General features: G+C 37.7%; 2 protein-coding genes across 2 annotated transcripts in view; one reads left to right on the top strand and one right to left on the bottom strand.

Annotated features, from left to right (window-relative positions):
* Positions 1-19285, bottom strand: part of LOC115244092 (tubulin polyglutamylase TTLL4-like) — a 172271-nt gene that overhangs the window by 109297 nt on the left and 43689 nt on the right. The window contains exon 3 of the mRNA XM_029821478.1: positions 7962-8031. The gene's annotated coding sequence lies outside the window, so the exon portion shown is untranslated. The remainder of the gene's footprint in view (positions 1-7961; positions 8032-19285) is intronic.
* LOC115244095 lies at positions 17060-17587 on the top strand. Its single transcript, XM_029821482.1, has one exon. It carries the CDS (start codon positions 17060-17062, stop codon positions 17585-17587), a length of 528 nt encoding a protein of 175 aa, XP_029677342.1.

Genomic DNA, 19285 nt, shown 5'->3' with positions numbered 1-19285 from the left:
GATACGATCAATAAAATTGCCCGATTTGGCATCGCGTATCTGCTTCGGCAAACAAGATCCGTGACGATTCGACGACTCGTCGTTCGATTTCGTCAAAACGAGCATGAAGTGGATCCCGAATAAGAAAATTACTCGGCGAGTCCGTTCTAGATCGAAATAATTTTCCACGCGAGGTCGACACGCCGCGCCGCAGAATTTTCGCGCCACTTTTCCGCGGCGAATAACGCGCGCAGTGCCGTGAGACATTTTGTACCGCAATTTTCACGGTCGCTCGGGAGCCTATTCAAAGATTTATCATCCCGACCGCCGTTGTTCGCCCGGATCCAAGGTGTTCGGCGAATGAATAAAATCGACGGTCGCGAAAAAAAATCCGCGATCATCGAGAGGTCGAAAAGGCAGTCGCGTCACGCTGATTTTCGCGTCGCGCGGTAGAAAGATCGGAACAGGAGCGCTCAAAGGAAGATAAAGAGAAGCGGTGGCGGCCCAAAATGCACGAATGGGGACCACCCGTTCCGCCGCGTTAGCCGGGCCTGGCCGGGCCTGTCGAATTTCTCGTTTCTCGCTTTTGAACCGGCCGTTACGCCGATTTCGAAGACTCTCCCGTCGCTCCCCTTCTTTCTTTCCTCGCGGACGAGCCACTTTTGTCGCAGCCACCCTTCTTTCTCGAGATCGCCGTCCTAATATTCCGTGACGACAGATCACTCCCGTTCCTCTACAGCTATCAATACACCCCCTCCATGCTCCCGGTTAAACGTTATTTACAAGGCCCTCATTGCCATCAAAGAGACGAGGACCATCTGTCGAATTATCCGCAGTGATTGTTCGGCTAAAAATGACGCAACACCGGCGCAAAAGATCACGACGAATTCTGTGAGCAAACTTTATATCAGAAATTCGCTTCTTCATAACTATGATAGATTAATTGGTTTTGTAACGGCCACAAATTTTATAGTTTTCAATTATAAACTTTAACTTTTAAACCTCAAAATATTGGAGCAATTAAAATTTTTCTATCTTTTTAATTATTTCATTCTGGATCTTTTAAATTATGACATTAAGTATTTTTATAAACAAAAAATTAAATAATATTTTCTACAATAGAGAAGCAAATAGAAAATTATCCGAAAAAATTCTGCGAAATATTGCGATGAAATACGCAATACAGGCTAAAATAATATTCCCTGTTAATTGCGCAACGATGGCGACGACGAGTTTGACGGAACAATTTTGGTTCTCGAAAGGACCAACCAGTTACGATGATCATCCGAGAAGCGAGACCGTGTATGGTGAAGTAATTGCTCGGATTCGTTCTTGTTGTCAGCTGACGTGAGAACCAGACGCCTCCGTTCGTTATCCCCGAGTCCCGAGTCCGAAAAAGGTAAGACTGTAATTAAATCTTTTAAAAGTGATTTAATAACACGATTTCAGGACGATACGCGACGATAATGTTGCATCAAGCGTCGCATAACGCGATTTGGGAGAACTTGGCCGGGTAAAGAAAAGCGGCACGAGATAAGAAATAAGATTCTTCTTCGAACACTCACGACAGACAAACGCGACGAAGGTCTTATGGCGTTTTCTTTCGAGCGGAAATCGCCGCGAAAAGGAACAGCGCACGCTCGGTGGTTCACAAAAAACTACGAAATAACGATTCAACGACGTTCAAAACATTGATCAAACTAAAAGACCCTTCCATATCTCGGGAATCATCGAAACGGAAGCGCGTGATCGGAGGTTTTCAAGCACGTAATTTAACTATATCGTTCACTCTATATTTTTCGAGCACGAAGAAATTTAAAATGTAGTAATATTTGTAATTAATTATTTTTCTAAATAAAAAATTTATTTCATACAAAAAGATGACTAATCATTGCACATGTTTTTATATCATTCATAAATGCGTTATTGTTTCAAGGGTCAATAAAAATATCATGTGCGTATCCAGTTATACAACGCGGTGGGAAAGAAAAGCGTTCCACGGAAAATCCAGTTTTCCTTTCAGACACATGAAGATCGCGTACAAAAAAAAAGAAGAGTCTCACGCGAGAAGAGATACCAATTTCCACGCACGCCACGAAATCACCTTATAATAACACGGAAGGAATTTTTCCCCCCTTCGAGCTGTTGTTCATCACGCCAACGTAATGACACGGAAGATTTCTTTCCCCGCGTTGGAAGTTCCTGCGCGGAGAATAAAAGAAATCATGCCACCGACGTACGGGGAGATTATAATAGTCATTAGGCTATTTCGGATGTTACAAGGAAGAAGGCCAGGAGAGAGCAAGGGGGAAAGAGGAGAAAGGAAAGGAGAGGAAGAGGGCTCTCTCTGGATGGACCACGGTTTTTTGTGCCCCTCGGGAGTTTATAGCGTCGACGAGGCACTTGTTATGGCAGTGGATGCACGTGTTCTAATGGATATGCCGGACACGAACGAAAAAAAAAAAAAAAATGTGGCTTTTCTCTAGGCATAGGTTAGCACGGAAGGATATCTAGGAGTCTCGACTCTGGAGGACAGACGAGATAGATGATGAGCTCAAGGCACGCAGGGCCGCATTTGGCCGCCGAGAAAAAGTTTCAAGAATTTTATTTATAAAATCAGATATTTTTTCCGAGCGGGAAATTATTGCGTAATCTTTTTCTGAGAATAAAAAGTATTTTCAATTAATTTTTTAATTAGAGTCATTAATTTTTTTTTATAGCATATGATGAGTCATCTGACATTTGGAAAAAAATAAGAAAGATAACTGACAACTGTATGATCGTTTTCTTAAATGCAGATCCTATAATGTGATTAGGCTTTCTCATCTATATTTATAAATTAATATTAATGTTTTCCATTTTTAAACCCTGAATTTAGCTTTAACATTGAGTCTCAAAATTTTCTGTCTAATAATCAAAATGTTCATATAAAATTAAATAGAAATATCAAGTAAAAAATTGTTACTTGAATATTTACGTCACAAAAATGTGTGTGTGTGTGTGTGTGTTATGTAAAAATATTCTTAAAAATATTCTCATAAAATATCTTTCCGAGTGATTTATGCATTTTTATGTCAGAAACATTAAAAAGATTTATCGTAAATATGGGCATTTAAAAACCCTTAAATTTAGACATTAAAAGTAATTATATTTTGCACATCGATATTTCCTCAAATAATTACGACAGACACAATAGAGCTTATAAAAGAGAGAAGGCTGCAGCCCTGCGAGAACAACGTTATCTAACGCAGAAATCTTCTAAGGGCCCACGTAGCTTCCCTCTTTCTTTTTCAGCGTTCTCCTCGTTTCCTCCTTCGGTTGCTCTGACTCACCCTTGCACGTGTTCAATTTCAGCCTCTTTGAAAGCTCGTTCCTTATCCCGCTGGTCAGGATCCTAGAGAATCCTTGGTGCCGGACCCGAATGAGGTTCTTTCTCGGCCAACCGCTCCGCCCACAGGACCCTTCGTGCTCGAAAAAAGGATCGAGCCGCGACCAAAGAGACCCATCAAACTGCTCCTCCGCATGTACGTAAAAAAGACCGTGGACGCACAAAGACGAAGGAGACGCCCTCGGGGATGACCGTCGTCTCCTCCTCGCGAAAAGTCATTGTCGCCTCTGATGTTCAAACGAACGTTTTCGAATAATTGTTATCGTACATTGACAATTTGGGGCGAGTCCAGACGGTGCGGCGACTCTTCGAGAACATTATCGTGCCGACCAGTGAATCGACATCGGGCGTTTTGTGGGCCCGATACACAATAGATAGCAACTCGTAAATTTCTATAGAGCGTCTTGAAAACCCCCCCCCCCCCCCCCCTCCTTAATATAAACTTCTTCTATAGATTCTTTCGTGACTGTCGTAATTATTTGAAGCAAAATTTAATGTGCAAAACATAATATCTTTTTGTCCAAATTATTTTTCTTTTTCGTTAAATCATCGTTTTAATATAAATATAAAATATATAAAAATTAAATTTTAATGAATTAAAATTGTTTTGTTTCAAGCAAAAATAATTGTAAATATAATATGTAATAAAATACAAAAATCTATATGTTTTTAATTATGAAACTAATAGAATTCGGTAAGTATTTCTCTTTCAAAATTGTCACTACGTATTTACTAGTAATATCATCAGTGCACAAAAAAAAAAATTTGTTAACTTGACTAAATTCATTCAACTAATTACCATTTTTAAATTGAAATATTTAAGTATTTAAATCAAATATGACATATTAAATCTAACATGATGTATATTTGACTTAAATACTTAAATATTTCAATTAAGAAAATGGTAATTAGTTGAAAGAATTTAATCAAGTTAACAACTTTTTTCTCAATGTGAAGATTTTGTTATATCTATTCATATATAATATCTGGATATATGATAAAATATTAATAAGCATATATTTGCTGAGTAATTTTCTCCTCGCGCCAAAACATTCTGGTTTTCATATACGCTTTCTCGTACGCATTTGCCTCGAGGGATGCTGTCTGTTGCAATTTTCTACGCTTTGCGGATCCAATGGATTTATGATCTCGCGTATCTGCAATATCACCGAATCCGCATCTACTTTCGAAAAATAAAACGCATTCGAATTGAACTGAATGCTACTCATATGTGTAAGCGGCGCAGTTAAAAAAAAAAAAAGAATCGTAAAACGCGAAGAGGTTCGCGAGCATCTCCGCTCCCGAAGAACGAATCGAATAGACAGGATACCACGATGACACGGTCCACGCTAATCCTGCAATAGAAATCCTTAAGTCGCTACCGGTCATTCGACCAACGGTAGCGTAGAAGAAGGCGACAGAAAGGGAAGAAGGGAAATGTATAATTTATAATGATAATCCTTTAAGAATGGATCCGTGCCCCAGAGGCAGATTCACGGTCCTGCGATCTTCAATGCCGACCCTCTCCTTCCGACACTCTTCTTTCAAAACTACCCTCCCCCGCGCTCGATTTTTTTTTTCTCCTTCACCCCGGTCGGATGAATCACACGGATCGACTGAGCATGCGGCAGTTCCGTCAGGATCTTGTGTTTACATAGGTGCAGGACTTGCGAGGAACAGCTGTTTATTTAAAGGCATAATGGCGACTCTCGTAAATGGAAACGGACTCTTTCCAAGCCATATTTCTCGACGAGCAAAACCTTCAAGGATTTTGGAGATTCGAAAGGTTGATATCGAAGGAATCACCGCATAGTCCTCCAAGAAGTTTGTCAACTCTCAAACTTAGTGTACTGAGTAATGTTTGATATTAGGATTCTCGTATTGATCTTGGAGCCTATCAACTTATCATCATATAAATGCATTGACGTTTTTATTAACGGCGTGTGGTTTTCGATTTAAGGTGAATGAATAGTCAAGCTTCCAGCAAAATTTGATACGCGTAATTTTAATATTTCTATTTAGAATCCTTGATTTTATATAATAATAATTATTTATAATATATTTTCAAAATTAGGGTTGAAGTTTTATATAAATCTTTTAAATAAAAATATTTTATATAAATAAACAACCCGCGTGTGTTTCAAATTTGTAAAATATTGTAAAAAAATGTATTTTATATATAAATAATATTTTATATATAAAGTATATTTTATATATAAATAAATTATATATATATAGTGCAAAAAATTCACACTTCAAGGCAAAGATTACTTTCTGTGAATTTAATGCGGATGATGAAAGAAGATTCCGAGGTATTATACAGAAGCAATGAGTGAGAATTTCGAGGATATCCCGAGCAAAATTTATGCGTCACGGATACAGTTGTCCGCGACCATATGAATCCTTCCCCCTTTCTATGGCGCGCATCTAGGATGACGAAATTCACCATTGAAAAGTACGTGTCGAAGCATCGCACGAGAGAGTTAGGTCGCGTCCTTTTAAAAGGAACTTTCTCACACAACCCCCAGAGAATGTACACCCACCCCCATGTTAGATTCGCCTTTCAAGCGTCGCGGCAGGTCCTCGCATCCGGCAGGATCGCTCTCCTTTGCGCGAGACTTTGGGACGAGACCCAAATACAGATCTGTGCGGAAGATCTGTACAAGTTCGAACATGTCCCGTCTGCTGCAGGCATGTGAAGGAACTCGGTCAAAGCGCGTTGAATACTCTGTGCAGGTTCGAACCTGCAGGCCGGATTCTGTCTGCTGCAAACGTTTCCAGTTTATATAACATATTACACAAAAAAGAGATCTTTTCTTATTCAGCGGAATGGCGAAACGCGTCTAAACTTGTTCAAACCTGTGAGCCTCTATTTGAGAAAAAGTCTTTTTTTCGAGTTTTTATTCAATCAAACTTGGCATTATATGCAATTTAAAAAAAAAATGTTTTTGTGTATTCAAAAAATATATCGAGAGTGATTCCAAGTGTATGATGCAATCCGCGTGCTGATATTTCCTATTTAAATTTATTGATAAAAATAATAGTAATATTTTGATACAATATTTTATAGAATTCTTAAAAAAATCAAAAAAAGTTTGTTCTTTTATAAAAATATTATAAATTTTATTTTCGGATTTCTTCCAAAAATAATCGAAAGAGAGAATAATATCAAGAAGCAGAAATATCAAATTACGAGTGACAAATATTATACAAAAGCATTGCACCAAATTATTCTAGTATACCGTTAATCAGACAATTTCTCGTTCAACCCTCCGATCCGCTAACCCAAAATCCCAACCGGCGATGTACCGAAAGAGTTAGCGGAAACCTGCGGACAATACGAAGGGAAAGGGTTTCCCTTCCGATGGGATGCACCTGTGAAAGGGTTGAGGCGCGGAATAAAGGATTTCCGAGTTGAAGTCCGGGACACTCGCGACAAGTGCACTAAAATATTACTTGGCGAATTAATTTTTTCTCGGGCGAAAACTCATAAATGCCGAGAATTATTCCAATAATTTTAACCGCGCACCTGGCGAGCATTGTGAAAATGTGGAAAAAGGGCTATGTAACGGCAGCTGCGGAAACTATATCACGCATGCACACTATGCGCACTGTGCACTGTCGGTGGTGGACGCGGCAGGGCAGGTTTTTCCGGTGAGACGAAGACAAAAATCAACCCTTGAATCGTCTTGAATTCTCTTTCAATCGATTCGATTCGCTCTCGGCGCAAGATCGAAATGTCGCTTTTATGATTGCGTGCTGCGCGCATATGTGCTCGCGAGCGTACGAGAGCGAGGGGGTGTCCTTTGTCAGCGCGTTTGACCCTTTTTACCTGGATCACTCTCGCCCCTCGGTTCTCGACCCTTGTGATGCGAGGGGGAGAGGAAAGGGAGAAATGTCGAACAAACATCGGCCGGTGCTTACCCCGTACGGTGGCCCATTCAAGGATGTAAGATATGCATCTACGGTCCCGAATGGGCCTCGAAAATAACGAAATTCTACCGGAGATTTTCGTGATTTTGAATAATATTGCATTCACCCCCGTGGCCGCCTTCAACCCCTCTCGGTATATTCCTTGGACGTTTCAAAGGGATCGAAAGGGTCCTCTCGCGCGTCGCGGCATTATGGTCCGGCCCTTTTTATTCTACCCACGGAAATTCCCTGGACCGGTCCGAGGGGACAAAGGATTCCGCGTGGTTTTCTGACGGATGGGCGAGCGAGCCGAAGCGCATAAAGGATTTATCCGCGAAGGATGGATCGCTCGATCGTGAAGAAGCAGTGAAATACTCAGCAGCGTCCGTTGCGCACATTTCAATTTTTTAAACGTAGAAAAAAAATAGATAATCCGAATTTTGTTCAACATTGTTAAATAAAATTATTTTTACGATCGATAACGCATTTTTCAATATTTTTAACGCGTTTTGCATTTTCAACAACGCATTAAAAAAAAAAAAGGATAATATGATAACAAACGCCCAAAATTTAGAAGATATATTTATGACTAGCGTAGAGTGTTAAGAGTAGTGTTAAATTGAAAAAACCACAAAGCTTAGCACATAAAGGCTTCCTACAAAAGATACATATAGAGACTCACCAACATTGACGCGCAAACTTGTCGATCCGCTTCAGTCGTCCTGATCGTCGAATCCGCGCTGCTGCTTCACCTGCAGCAGAAATTAGCGAAACGTTAATTCACAAAATAACAGTGCGTTTTATTGCGATGATGAAACGCATCCCAGCCGACCGGCACAATTGCTGAATAAAAAAAAAATGAACGAAATGCGGCAAATTATAATCGCGCACTTCAACGCGATCATTAAATGTTTCGTCGAAGACACGCCGAGCTTTACGAATTATATATTGACGAGCTGTAAAAAAAGCTCGTTAGAAACCGCTGGGAGTGTCCCGGTAATTCAAGATATAATTCGGTCCGATTACACACGGTGCCGCCCTAATAACTGAAATTTGTATCGATCCACTATGGATTCTCTCTCCACACATCCCTTAAACATATTTAATAAGCATCAAAAAATCATAGGGGTGTGTAATCCTATTATAAATTCATCCCATTTGCCGCGAAGTGGGGAAAAGCATTCAACTAGACCAACAGCTTGTTCATTGGATATAATGAGCGCAATCAGATTTAAAAAAAAATAAAATAAAATAAAATAATAATAATAATAATAATAATAATAATAATGTAACTTTAATTATGATCTATAATTAGTTACAGACTTTCTCAAAAAATTTATGTGTGTATTCTTTTTATCATTATATTTGTGAAATAAAAAATATTAAATTTAATTTTTAATCATATACATAACGCGCTAATAAAATTGCAAGTTTAAAATTATATTACATAAGAATTAAATTATATTACATAATATTATATTACTTAATAATTATATTACATAAGAATTAAAAAATTACATATATTTAAATAGACACCATAATTCAAAAATAATAAACTTCTTGCGCATTCTATTATCTAGTATTTTTCGTGTGCACAGAAATAATCCATTTTGTACGGATTAATTCTAAAATGTACAGAGAAAATGCGCGAATTTTTTAGAGACTCCTTGCACATTTTAATCCAGGTCCATACCCGAGATGAGAGATAAAATTCCAATCAAGAAAATCTATCTAAGAACCGCGTCTACCTGCCGAAAGCGATTATCAACCCCGCAAAAGTGAGAAATAAAAAACGAATACGGTAGTCAAACCATTTTTCGCCCCCAGGAGCAAACAAGATTTTCTTTTTTTTAGATATCATCCTCTCTTTCTCGATGTACCTTCGTTCATCGCCTTTTCTTTTTTTTTCTGCTATCGATTTTTTCCTGGAAGGCAATAAGTAAAAATAATCGGCTGACAATTTTCTTTCGAAGAAAACTCGTGATTAGAAGATAATAACTCATGCGAGAAAAAAAAATAGAGAAACTTTAACGATTTGTTTAATGTGAAATCGTGAAGTCATAATCACACCGTACATTTATCATCAAATATAATCTCATTTATCTTATTGTGAAAATCGCATATTTCAAACTAAGAATTCAAAAAAAAAAACTTACTTAACATCCTAAAATGAAATATGGAGTTTAATAAATTAAATAAAAAGAAAAATAACGCGCGCGATTACCGCATAATTCGAGCAAATCGACCTCAAGATTATGCGCGCGCGAAAAAAAATCAACAGTCTCCTTTCTTTTCTCGCGCGCGCTCATGTGTAATGGCACCGATTTTAAGACCGAGATAACTCGCTGCATCTGTACCAACCGCGGATGAGATTTACCTTCGCCTCGAGAGATAAAATGAGACGCGGCTACCTTGGCAGCGGCGCGGCAGCTCATTCGGATTTCGTCGTTCCACTTACAAACGATGCTATCGGGCATGAAATCCGTGGAATGTTCTCGGTAAGATATTTTATTACTGTCAGTGGAGTGTTCCACCAGTGGAATCGTATCGCCTTTCGATTAAAGGTACTAGGGGTAGATTACGATCGAGTTTTCGGTTAGTCTTTAAAACTCAATGACAAAGCATTTCCCATTTTCTTTTTATTATCTTTCATAACACATGACATCAAGTTTGAACTAATTAGAGTTCATATTGAATTATTAAAAAAATATATAAAAAGATTAGAAATATATATATATATATATATTAATAATTAAAAAATTTTTAATTAAGTCCCGAAGATTGCAACTAATACATTAATTTTGTATATAAACTATAAAATTTTATATACAATAAAGGAAAAAATAAAAATTTGTCCAATTATTTAGCGCTGATAATTAAAAATTGATATTAAATATAATAGTATTATTTCTACAAAAGCTTTAAATTTCTTATATATAAGATCTATGAAAAACATGCCGTGGTATCAGATTATCCTGCGTATAGCCTTTCGAATTATGAAATATGGATATCTGCGATACTGCGTATCCCTTGTTTCGCCCCTGCAATCACCTCGCCAATTTATCCACAACCGACTCAATGAACCACAAAGGAAATCATTAATTAAAGCTCGACGAGAGAACGAGCGCGGTCGAGTAACGCGTACATACATCAAAAATTTTCAACGAAACCAACCGGATTCACGGTGGACGCCGAGTACAGGTCGAATTATCTCGATCTCGAAATCGGCACGATTACGCGAGTGTACGAGAGGAGGAAGCAGAAAAAGAAGCAGAGGAAGGCGGAAGGAGAGGAGAAAGGGAGGGTGAGAAGGAGAAAAGCGCGGCAAGACGAGGATGCCACTTCTGGCTTGCACCTGCCGATGACGTCAGAAGGGACTTCTTGTTTGGGCCTGCTCAGCCCCGGGGGTCACCACTACTGTTTTAGTTAAGCCTGCACGCTCTTTCTTCGCCTTCTCTTTTCCCTTCACGATCTTACCGAGGATTCCTTCTCTCTCGCAACATCGTCGAACGTGCGTATACAAGTTTCATACGCGAGCAAAGAACGCCGCGGTCATTGCTCACGTATTAATTATATGCTAATGAAAATTCCATGTAAAAAGTCGCGCTCTGTAATAACAGCCACAGAATCTTTTCAACGCCCGACGTCCTTCCTTTGCTGCTCGCTTGTTCATAGTCACGATCTCTAAGTCGCGGAGAGACGTGACTTTTTTTTTCGAAAAATAATCTTGTGTACGTACGCAGCATATATATTACTGCGAATAAAAAACATGCAAAATTTTATACTATTCTTTTACAGATTTTTTTCTTAAAATAGAAATACTACAGAAATTTACGATGAAAATAAATAATATATACAGGGTGGGCGGCCCAAACGTTCCGGCCAGACTTTGAGATTTTATAGGAAATTTAATTCTGAATAAAAAGTTTCTTATAAACATGAGTCGAAAAATGCTTCCTTAAAAAGTTAGCGTCCAAAAATCTCTGAAATCATGGTTATTTTATACATTTTTACAAATATCAGGGAAAGTATGCGTTTTTTAACAAAAAGTACCGAAACATAAGTTGTAGAAAATTAAACTATCTTTCAAATGAGATCAAAATGATTATAGTACGTTCCATAGGTTTTGAGATAATCAGTTTCAAATATACAAAAAGGTGTTTTATCGGCGGTAGAGCTTTTTAAAAATACTCTTCATTTATACTGTTATGGCTTTAGCTATGAAAAAACAGATTTTTATTTTTTATTTTTATTGATTTTTCCCAAGAAATTTATTAAGTTTTATTTTCTTTTTATTTCATTTTCTTTTCACCTTCTGCTCTTCCCTTCATCCTTCTATGGTGATTGGTTTAAAATTAACTAAGGCCATAACAGCATAAATGAAGAGTATTTTTAAAAAGCTCTTACCATCGATAGCCAAGAAAACACTTTTTTGTACATTTAAAACTGGTTATCTCCAAACCTGTGATACGTACTACAATCATTTTGATCTCATTCGAAAGATAATTTAATTCTCTACAATTTTTGTTTCGGTACTTTTTATTAAAAACACATACTTTCCTTGATATTTGTAAAAATATATAAAATAACCTTGATTTCAGATTTTTTGAGCGCTAACTTTTAAAAAAGCATTTTTGAAACTTTTTGTTCAGAATTAAATTTCCTATAAAATCACAAAGTCCGGCCAGAACGTTTGGGCCCCACCATGTATATTGTATTTATATCCTCACATATATAGCTGTTCAAAGAAATCTAAACAGAAAAACAAAATTATATACATCCTCGTACATTTGTCTATGGACAGTGTTTTCAGTTCGCATTTGCCATATGTTTTCAATAAAATTTAAAATTCTTTTATCGTAGGACAGATACCTTTACTGTTGGCCTTCCACAACTAAACTGAATTTACCATTTGATAAAACAACATTATATAAGCGACCTTGTTACAAGTCCTTGACGTCTACGGACTTTTGTCTGTTGTTTTTTATTCCGAGCGAATAGCAATAAATACTGTACGGGAGCAAAATATTTGTTCGCGTACAAAATTTGCAGATACTCAAATATTATTCGCATATGTATATGTGTATTAGGTTTTTGCTCCGCAATTATACTGTACACATGATCTCTTTGCGAGATTGAAAAAGAATTTTCATATCTATAGATGCCAAAAAAGTAAAAAAAAAAAAAAACGCATATGCGTGTTCTCGAGTCATTTTTAGATGCATTCCATACAACGTGCGTTTAGTCTGATTATTCAGACGTTCACGGATCCTTTTTCTCGTCGGTTAATGACGCGATAAAGCGATACTATCGCATGACGGAATGCCAGAGGTAGTATTTTAATCAAGATCGTGTCATATCGCTCACCTCTAATGTTTGCCACGGTCGAACGTGAAGGGGATCGCGCGCTCCACCTCCGGAATATAACGTTTTATCTGATGGAACCCGCGACACTCGTCCGGTACGCGATTTGCATAATCTAATACCTTCGTTCGAGACGCGGAATAAATATAAGAATATGACGCGCAGTTTCTGCAAGGTATTCATCGTCACGCAATTTGCGAAAGTGATAACAACGTGATGCGTAAATTTCCGCTAAAATTTTCTGTAATTTTAGCTATATATAATATTTCGATGCAAGTAAACTTTAATTATATTCTTGATCATATCATTAATGTTTCAGTAAAATAAAATATATGCCAATATATGCTTATGTTTGATCTGTTTTTCAAGAATATCTCCTTGCTTAAAAAAAACAGCGGTTTTTTAAGATTATGTTAATTCCAATAATTCTCTATTTATAATAATGAAATTCAACAACTTTGTAAACTTTATATTTTTTTGACACGGAAGCTTTATCGCTGATATCTATCGACACTAGTAACAGTAGTAACTTTCCAAGCTATAAAATCGAAGATCAACGACATGTAATCGACGGCGAATAATTTATGCCAAGCCGTTTGTTGGTTAATGAACCAGGCCGATTCATTCTGCTCAAGGAGCACAAACGCGTCTTCGAAATTTGTCATGTCACACGCGCCGCAACTCTTCGTTTCGTTGGGCAATGCATGTGATTATCGATACTATAAAATATACGTGTATAAATTTCCGTCTGAGAGTGTATAAGAACGGCGTCTCAAAACCTGACGGACCGTTCTCAAATCGCTAGGATGTGGACGAGCAAAACGATCATGAATTATTAATTCCACGTGAGACGCCTCCGGGATGATGGGCGCGCTCGCGCGAATACAAGGGGATGATGGGGGAGGGGGAGGGGGGGGCGCGGGCTTTAAATCAGGACACCGCGCGAACGGTCTCGAATTAATTAAAATTTGACGGTCGCGTTAAGAACCGGTTGTAAAGTCTATCCGATCTGGCGTGATGGTCCTCTGAAGCGAGGGATTCTTTCCATCGGCTGTTAACGGCCGTCAAGAGAAAGAGCGCGAAGCGAAGCGAGTGATCCTCTGTTGGAACAGAACGTCCGCGAATCCGTGCTCGCAAACCGGTTTAAATCCGCGGCTAACAGGAAACGCGCGAAATTACCCGTTTCCTCAATTTTCATTAGAGAGTCGCCTGCTGCCTGTGCGCGGTAATAATGGACGCGAGATCGCGCTCTACAAGCTAGAGACATTCGAGTTAACGTCGCTGCTACAATTAACTTCGCTAGATTCAATAGAACGATAAATACAAGAATTTTTTGCAAAATTATTTCTGCTGATTAGTTTTTATGTTGATCTTATGTAAAAGGAATTAACTGACAGAAACTGTCACTTGTATGCCTCTACAAATTAGTCATGTTTGTGGTATTCAATATGCGACACGCTCTAGTGACTCGAGTACCACGTGGGTAAAACCAGTCGTTTGATATGTCTAATGATCCATGACATTTTTATATTCTACATTTGTATGAAAGGTTGTAATTTTTTGGACGTATGTAGAACGAGGTTCGTCGAATTTATAAGTTAAAAACAAAGATGAAATCGGCTATCAAATCAGTAACGATATGATTAGAGATATCTGGTAAACTTTCAAACATATATTAAACCAAAAATAAGGTTGAATTTAAATTGTAAATTATATATGATCAAAATAATACACACACATTATATATATACATATATAATGTGTGTGTATCATTTTGATCATATATATATATATATAATACGAATGCACGGATATTTTTATATTTATCTTAATTTTAATTTAGATTAATATTTTATTAATATCTCTTACAATAATATCTTAATACGCGTATAAATTAATATACATAGAAAAGTTAATCAGATTATCGAATTAATATAACAAAGAATCGCTCATCGCAATATTTCTGTATATATTAAATTTGCAAAGAATTTTTTTCAAGAATAATTTTTAAAGAGAAACTTCGGGACTAAAAACAATATTAAACCGAGAGTAAATAAAATCACCCTTGCAAATTATGAATCCTTCCTCGACGCAGGTAAGTCGAGTCTGCGAAGTACCAGACTCGTTTCACCTGCCCCAAGCTGTATTTCCGAAGCGCAAGTGAAAACAAATAATCCGAGTGTACCTGTCTTTCGAGGGGGCAGACAAAGTTTGCCTGCGGGATATAGCCATACTGTGCCTGCCCTCATCTCGACACGATCCTACACGAGACTCGTTTTCACCCTCAATAGGTTTCCATTAGTATTCAGGTGCATCAGTCGAACGTCCATAAACCCCCGGTGATTTTACGTTCAAATTAAGCGAATCACCCCGAATAATGCGTACTAATTTTTTTAATATGAGAAAAACCTGATAAAATAACATTTTTAAATAATAAATAAATAACAAGGAAAATAAAAAATGATTGAAGTATATTAATAATTATGCAACCCTGTTTTATTTTTTTACCCTCCTCAAAATTTATTGCTCAAAATTATTGCAAAAAAGTTCTTGTTTAAAAAAAAATTCTACAAAAATATATTTTAATTTTAGTTTTATACATCCATTAAATAGATTTATCTATATATATATATCAAGTGCTAACACGTATCCATTACTATTCATCTGACATTCGTGCCACGAAACAGGTTGTCAAAAAATATCACCCCGAAGAAAAAACTCGGCAATTCGTGGGGTACGTTTGAGAGAAGAAAAAAAAATACATTCCCTCAAAAAAAGTTTCAGACTTTTTTATGACGGTACAGCTAATGGAAGCATCGTGATCGTGTCATGAAGACAAGGGACTGAGTTCCAAGATAATAAAAAATCCGGTCGGAGGTGTATTTAATAGCGGGGGTTACCGCACCTATCACGGGGCGTCTAGATGCTTCTCGGCTCTAAATCTCTCGAGCACAGTGGGGTAATGAAAGAAGCCCGGATACGTTATTACTGCACGTTAATTACTATAACTTACCGACTATACGTTAACCCTTTGGCTTAAAAATTCTCAACAACGATCGCACTCGAGATTATTTTTCCTGAACCGTGGAGATCATCCAACAAATAATGTGTATGTAAAATCTCATTAAATATTTTAGTTATATAAAATGTTCATCAATCAATGTAAATAAAAAAATCAATGTAATAAAATTCAAATACAAATATTAATTTTTGTATAACATTTTATAATTACATAACTCTTTTTTCTTTCATTTTCAAAAATATTTTAAAATGAGATAATGCAATATTAGAATACAATAATTAAAATACTTGCAGATCCAATGGAATTTAATATGTAAAACTTTGCAATAATTTTAATTTTAAATATAAGATATAAAAATCTATAAAAAAAACTGCTTTTTTGTCCATTCTTGCCCCCAACAAAGACACATCCACATAGGATGCACGATTTCTACAACCCGATGCACCTTATATCACGCTAGTTCGCGTGTCAACATTGAATATACCATCGATCGTATGTTACACAAGTTGATATAATAAACGTTTCGTGAATCCAACGATCAACTGGGCGTAATTAAGCATTGTGAGCTTTCTTCGTTCATATCATTATTTCTATTATTACCAATGTCGTGTCTAACCAGCCAACTTGTCACCCCCGATGCGAAACGCAACAAGTTAAATACTTTGTATTCGGGGCAAAGCTGACGACAAAATCCGTCTCACCTCACGCAAACTCGCGTGACGCGCACGAACGTGTCGCAACAGGTTCGATCCAGTCTTGAAAAAGCAACACCATCACCTTCTTGTACTCTCTAGAAATCCCGGCTACATCCTAGAGAAAGAGATCCCTCTAGAAAGGTCTCTAAGAAACCAGATTCGCCGCCGAAACGAGAGAAGATCCACTACGTATAAAATCGAGCGGGGGTGACCATGGGGGTGTGTGCGCACGTGCATATATAAAACGGAGGGGCCCCTGCAAGCAGGGTGCTACAGGGACCGAGATAGGTGGTGGACGAGAGGTGAAGGCGGAGAGGGAGGGAGAAGACCGGCAGATGGTCGGCGTGGACCCCGACGTGGGAAGCTCCGAATTCTCCAAGTTCCCACAGCCAGAGTGCACCTGCCTTCCCCACTCTGTAACCCCGTGCAGCCTCGGCGGGGCTATATAAGGACGGGGTTGCTCGTACTAAGGCACCATTCGCTCACTAGCGTTTCGCTCCAAAGCAACTTGCCCAAAAGCACATTCACCAAGTACACGTTCTCCGCTTCCACGTTCTCCCGCCAAGTTCCTATCGAACGACAGTTCGTGCCACGTGTTCCGAGTTCCGACAGTTCGGCAGAAAAAAACCGGTTCAGTGTACGTGGTTCAAGGGAGAAGAAGCTCAGAGATAAAGAGAGAGAGAGAAACAGAGAGGAAAGATGGCCGCCACTACCGTAACCGAACACGTGTTGTTCGACTTCGAGGTCAGCGACGTGTTCCAGAACGAGCTCAACGACAATCTTTACAACCTGAACATGTCACAAGACAACAAGGCCGTGAACACCAGCAAGAGCAAACGCATGCTGAAGCCGTTAAAGCCGTTGCTGCAAATGCTCAAGAGGCGCTCCAGCAAATACGTCAAAAGCAAGAAGCGTCAACAGGCCGTGCCACAGATTGAAATCTTCACCGAGGAGGTCGACAATCAGAACAACGCCAATGAGGCGTTGGAGCGCAGACTCCTGCAGGAGTTACAAGACGCCGAGGAGGGTGCCGCCATCACTGTCTGCCTGGACGGACAGATGACTGTCGTGCCGGTTGTGCCTGGTCAGTGTTACGTGCCGGTGCATTTCGCCCACACCCACGCCGGCGACTTCTACTGGACGACACTCAGCATGGCCGACAGAGACCTGTGCTACAAGGAACGTGCATTCTCGCAGCATCAGCTCCCAGAGGTGCAGGTGGCGTGAAATCCCTTCATCGAGAACAACCGCATCTACCTCAAAGGCGAATCGTCCGAGAGCTGATTATTCGAGATGCGCTGAAGTTCCTTCTGCGAAAGCACCGATCGTGCTTCCAAGGCCGAGGACTGCTGTCACCGGCCGAGGTGCGGGACGAGAGCTTAAATAAGACATTTCGAAACTGTGATCACTAGATTATGTTATGTAGATTTTAATTTTATGTCACATACATTGACAACTGACTGACCGAGATAAGCATTCCTTGCAGATATAATGAAAATTGATAAAGAGTATGTCAAAAGACAGACGCGTTACATATATATTTTTTTCTTTTTTTTTCTTTTTTTATATTGCGACACATTAGTCGCGTTTGTGATATTTGTACTTATAGGATATACTTAAAATATATATACAAATTTGTAGTGTTATTTTGAGATTGTGATATCGGCTTTAATGTCAGCAAGCTGACAGTTTTCTACGTCTTCCAATATGTTTGTTTAAAATAAATGTTATTGATAAACAAATATATACCTTGTGCCAATTAATTCATCGTTTCCTTCACCTTAGTTGTAAGCGAATAATTTTAAGAATATCATACAAATATTAAAAACTTTTCTTTTTTTTTAAATATATTCATTCATATATTAAAAAATCGTGTAAATTTTCCATTAAAGACGAAAAAAGCGTCTTTAGATTAAAATTTACATGAGAAATCATTATTTTTCGTGTGTATCATATAAATTGAAATATATCAATAAAAAATAAATTTGTTAAAATCATCTATTCATATATCTAAGATCGATTCCAAAAAAAACTTCTCTTTCACAAAAGGTTCTCTTAAAACTCGATTATATTCAGCAATATGAAAAATTCTTTAAGAATTCCAAAGATAGATGAAAAAAATTTGATCAGCCATTTAATATAGCTTAAAAGAAACATCAGACAAAATTATTTCGTTCATAAAAAGCTAATGAGATATAAGACAATAATTTTACGCGGGAAAACTTCTCCAAGATGAGTACATGAAATTATATATCTGAAAAATGTGACTTTCAACCGCGATTAAAGAATATCAAATTTCAAATTTATCGTATTTATTTGTATTTCTTAAAAATTTAATTTAATCTTTCACTATTAAATAGAATTATTGATAATATATGTATTAATGCTCTCTTCAATATTTTTATATCAGTAAAATACTTAGCTAGTTGCGTTTTTTCATATATTAGTTATAAATATATTAATTGTTTTTTACTAAGTTTTGAAATAAAAACGAGCGAAAGGGCAAGTAGACAATAGTTCGTTTAACCGAGAATGCTGCACGGATATGGATCGACATTATGCGCACGTGTTGTCCATATGTGACAGACACATGTCCACTACGGAGTAGATGAGATGGGGTGCGTGCGAATTCGCATGATTTTCCACAGCAAACGCAAGGGTAACCCCAACTTTCAGACCGAAAAATAATAAAAGACATCACGATGATCAATAACCGTATATCGAAGTATAATAGAATAATCGAAAGGGTGAATAAATTTACGATATGTGTGTTCAATAGAGCTAATTCAAATCTGTTTACTTAATAGATACTCAACTGTGAAGTGCCCATCACCTGGCGCTACAATATTTTATTAACTGGAGTAAATAAATACAATTCGCAATGCAATAAGTTGCTGCTATATTGTTAACATTCAAATAAAAAAA

This window comes from Formica exsecta, unplaced genomic scaffold, assembly GCF_003651465.1.
Source record: "Formica exsecta isolate Colony F162 unplaced genomic scaffold, ASM365146v1 scaffold8, whole genome shotgun sequence".
NCBI lineage: Eukaryota > Metazoa > Arthropoda > Insecta > Hymenoptera > Formicidae > Formica > Formica exsecta.
The sequence above is the reverse complement of the archived record's forward strand: the minus strand, read 5'-3'. Positions and strand labels throughout refer to the sequence as shown.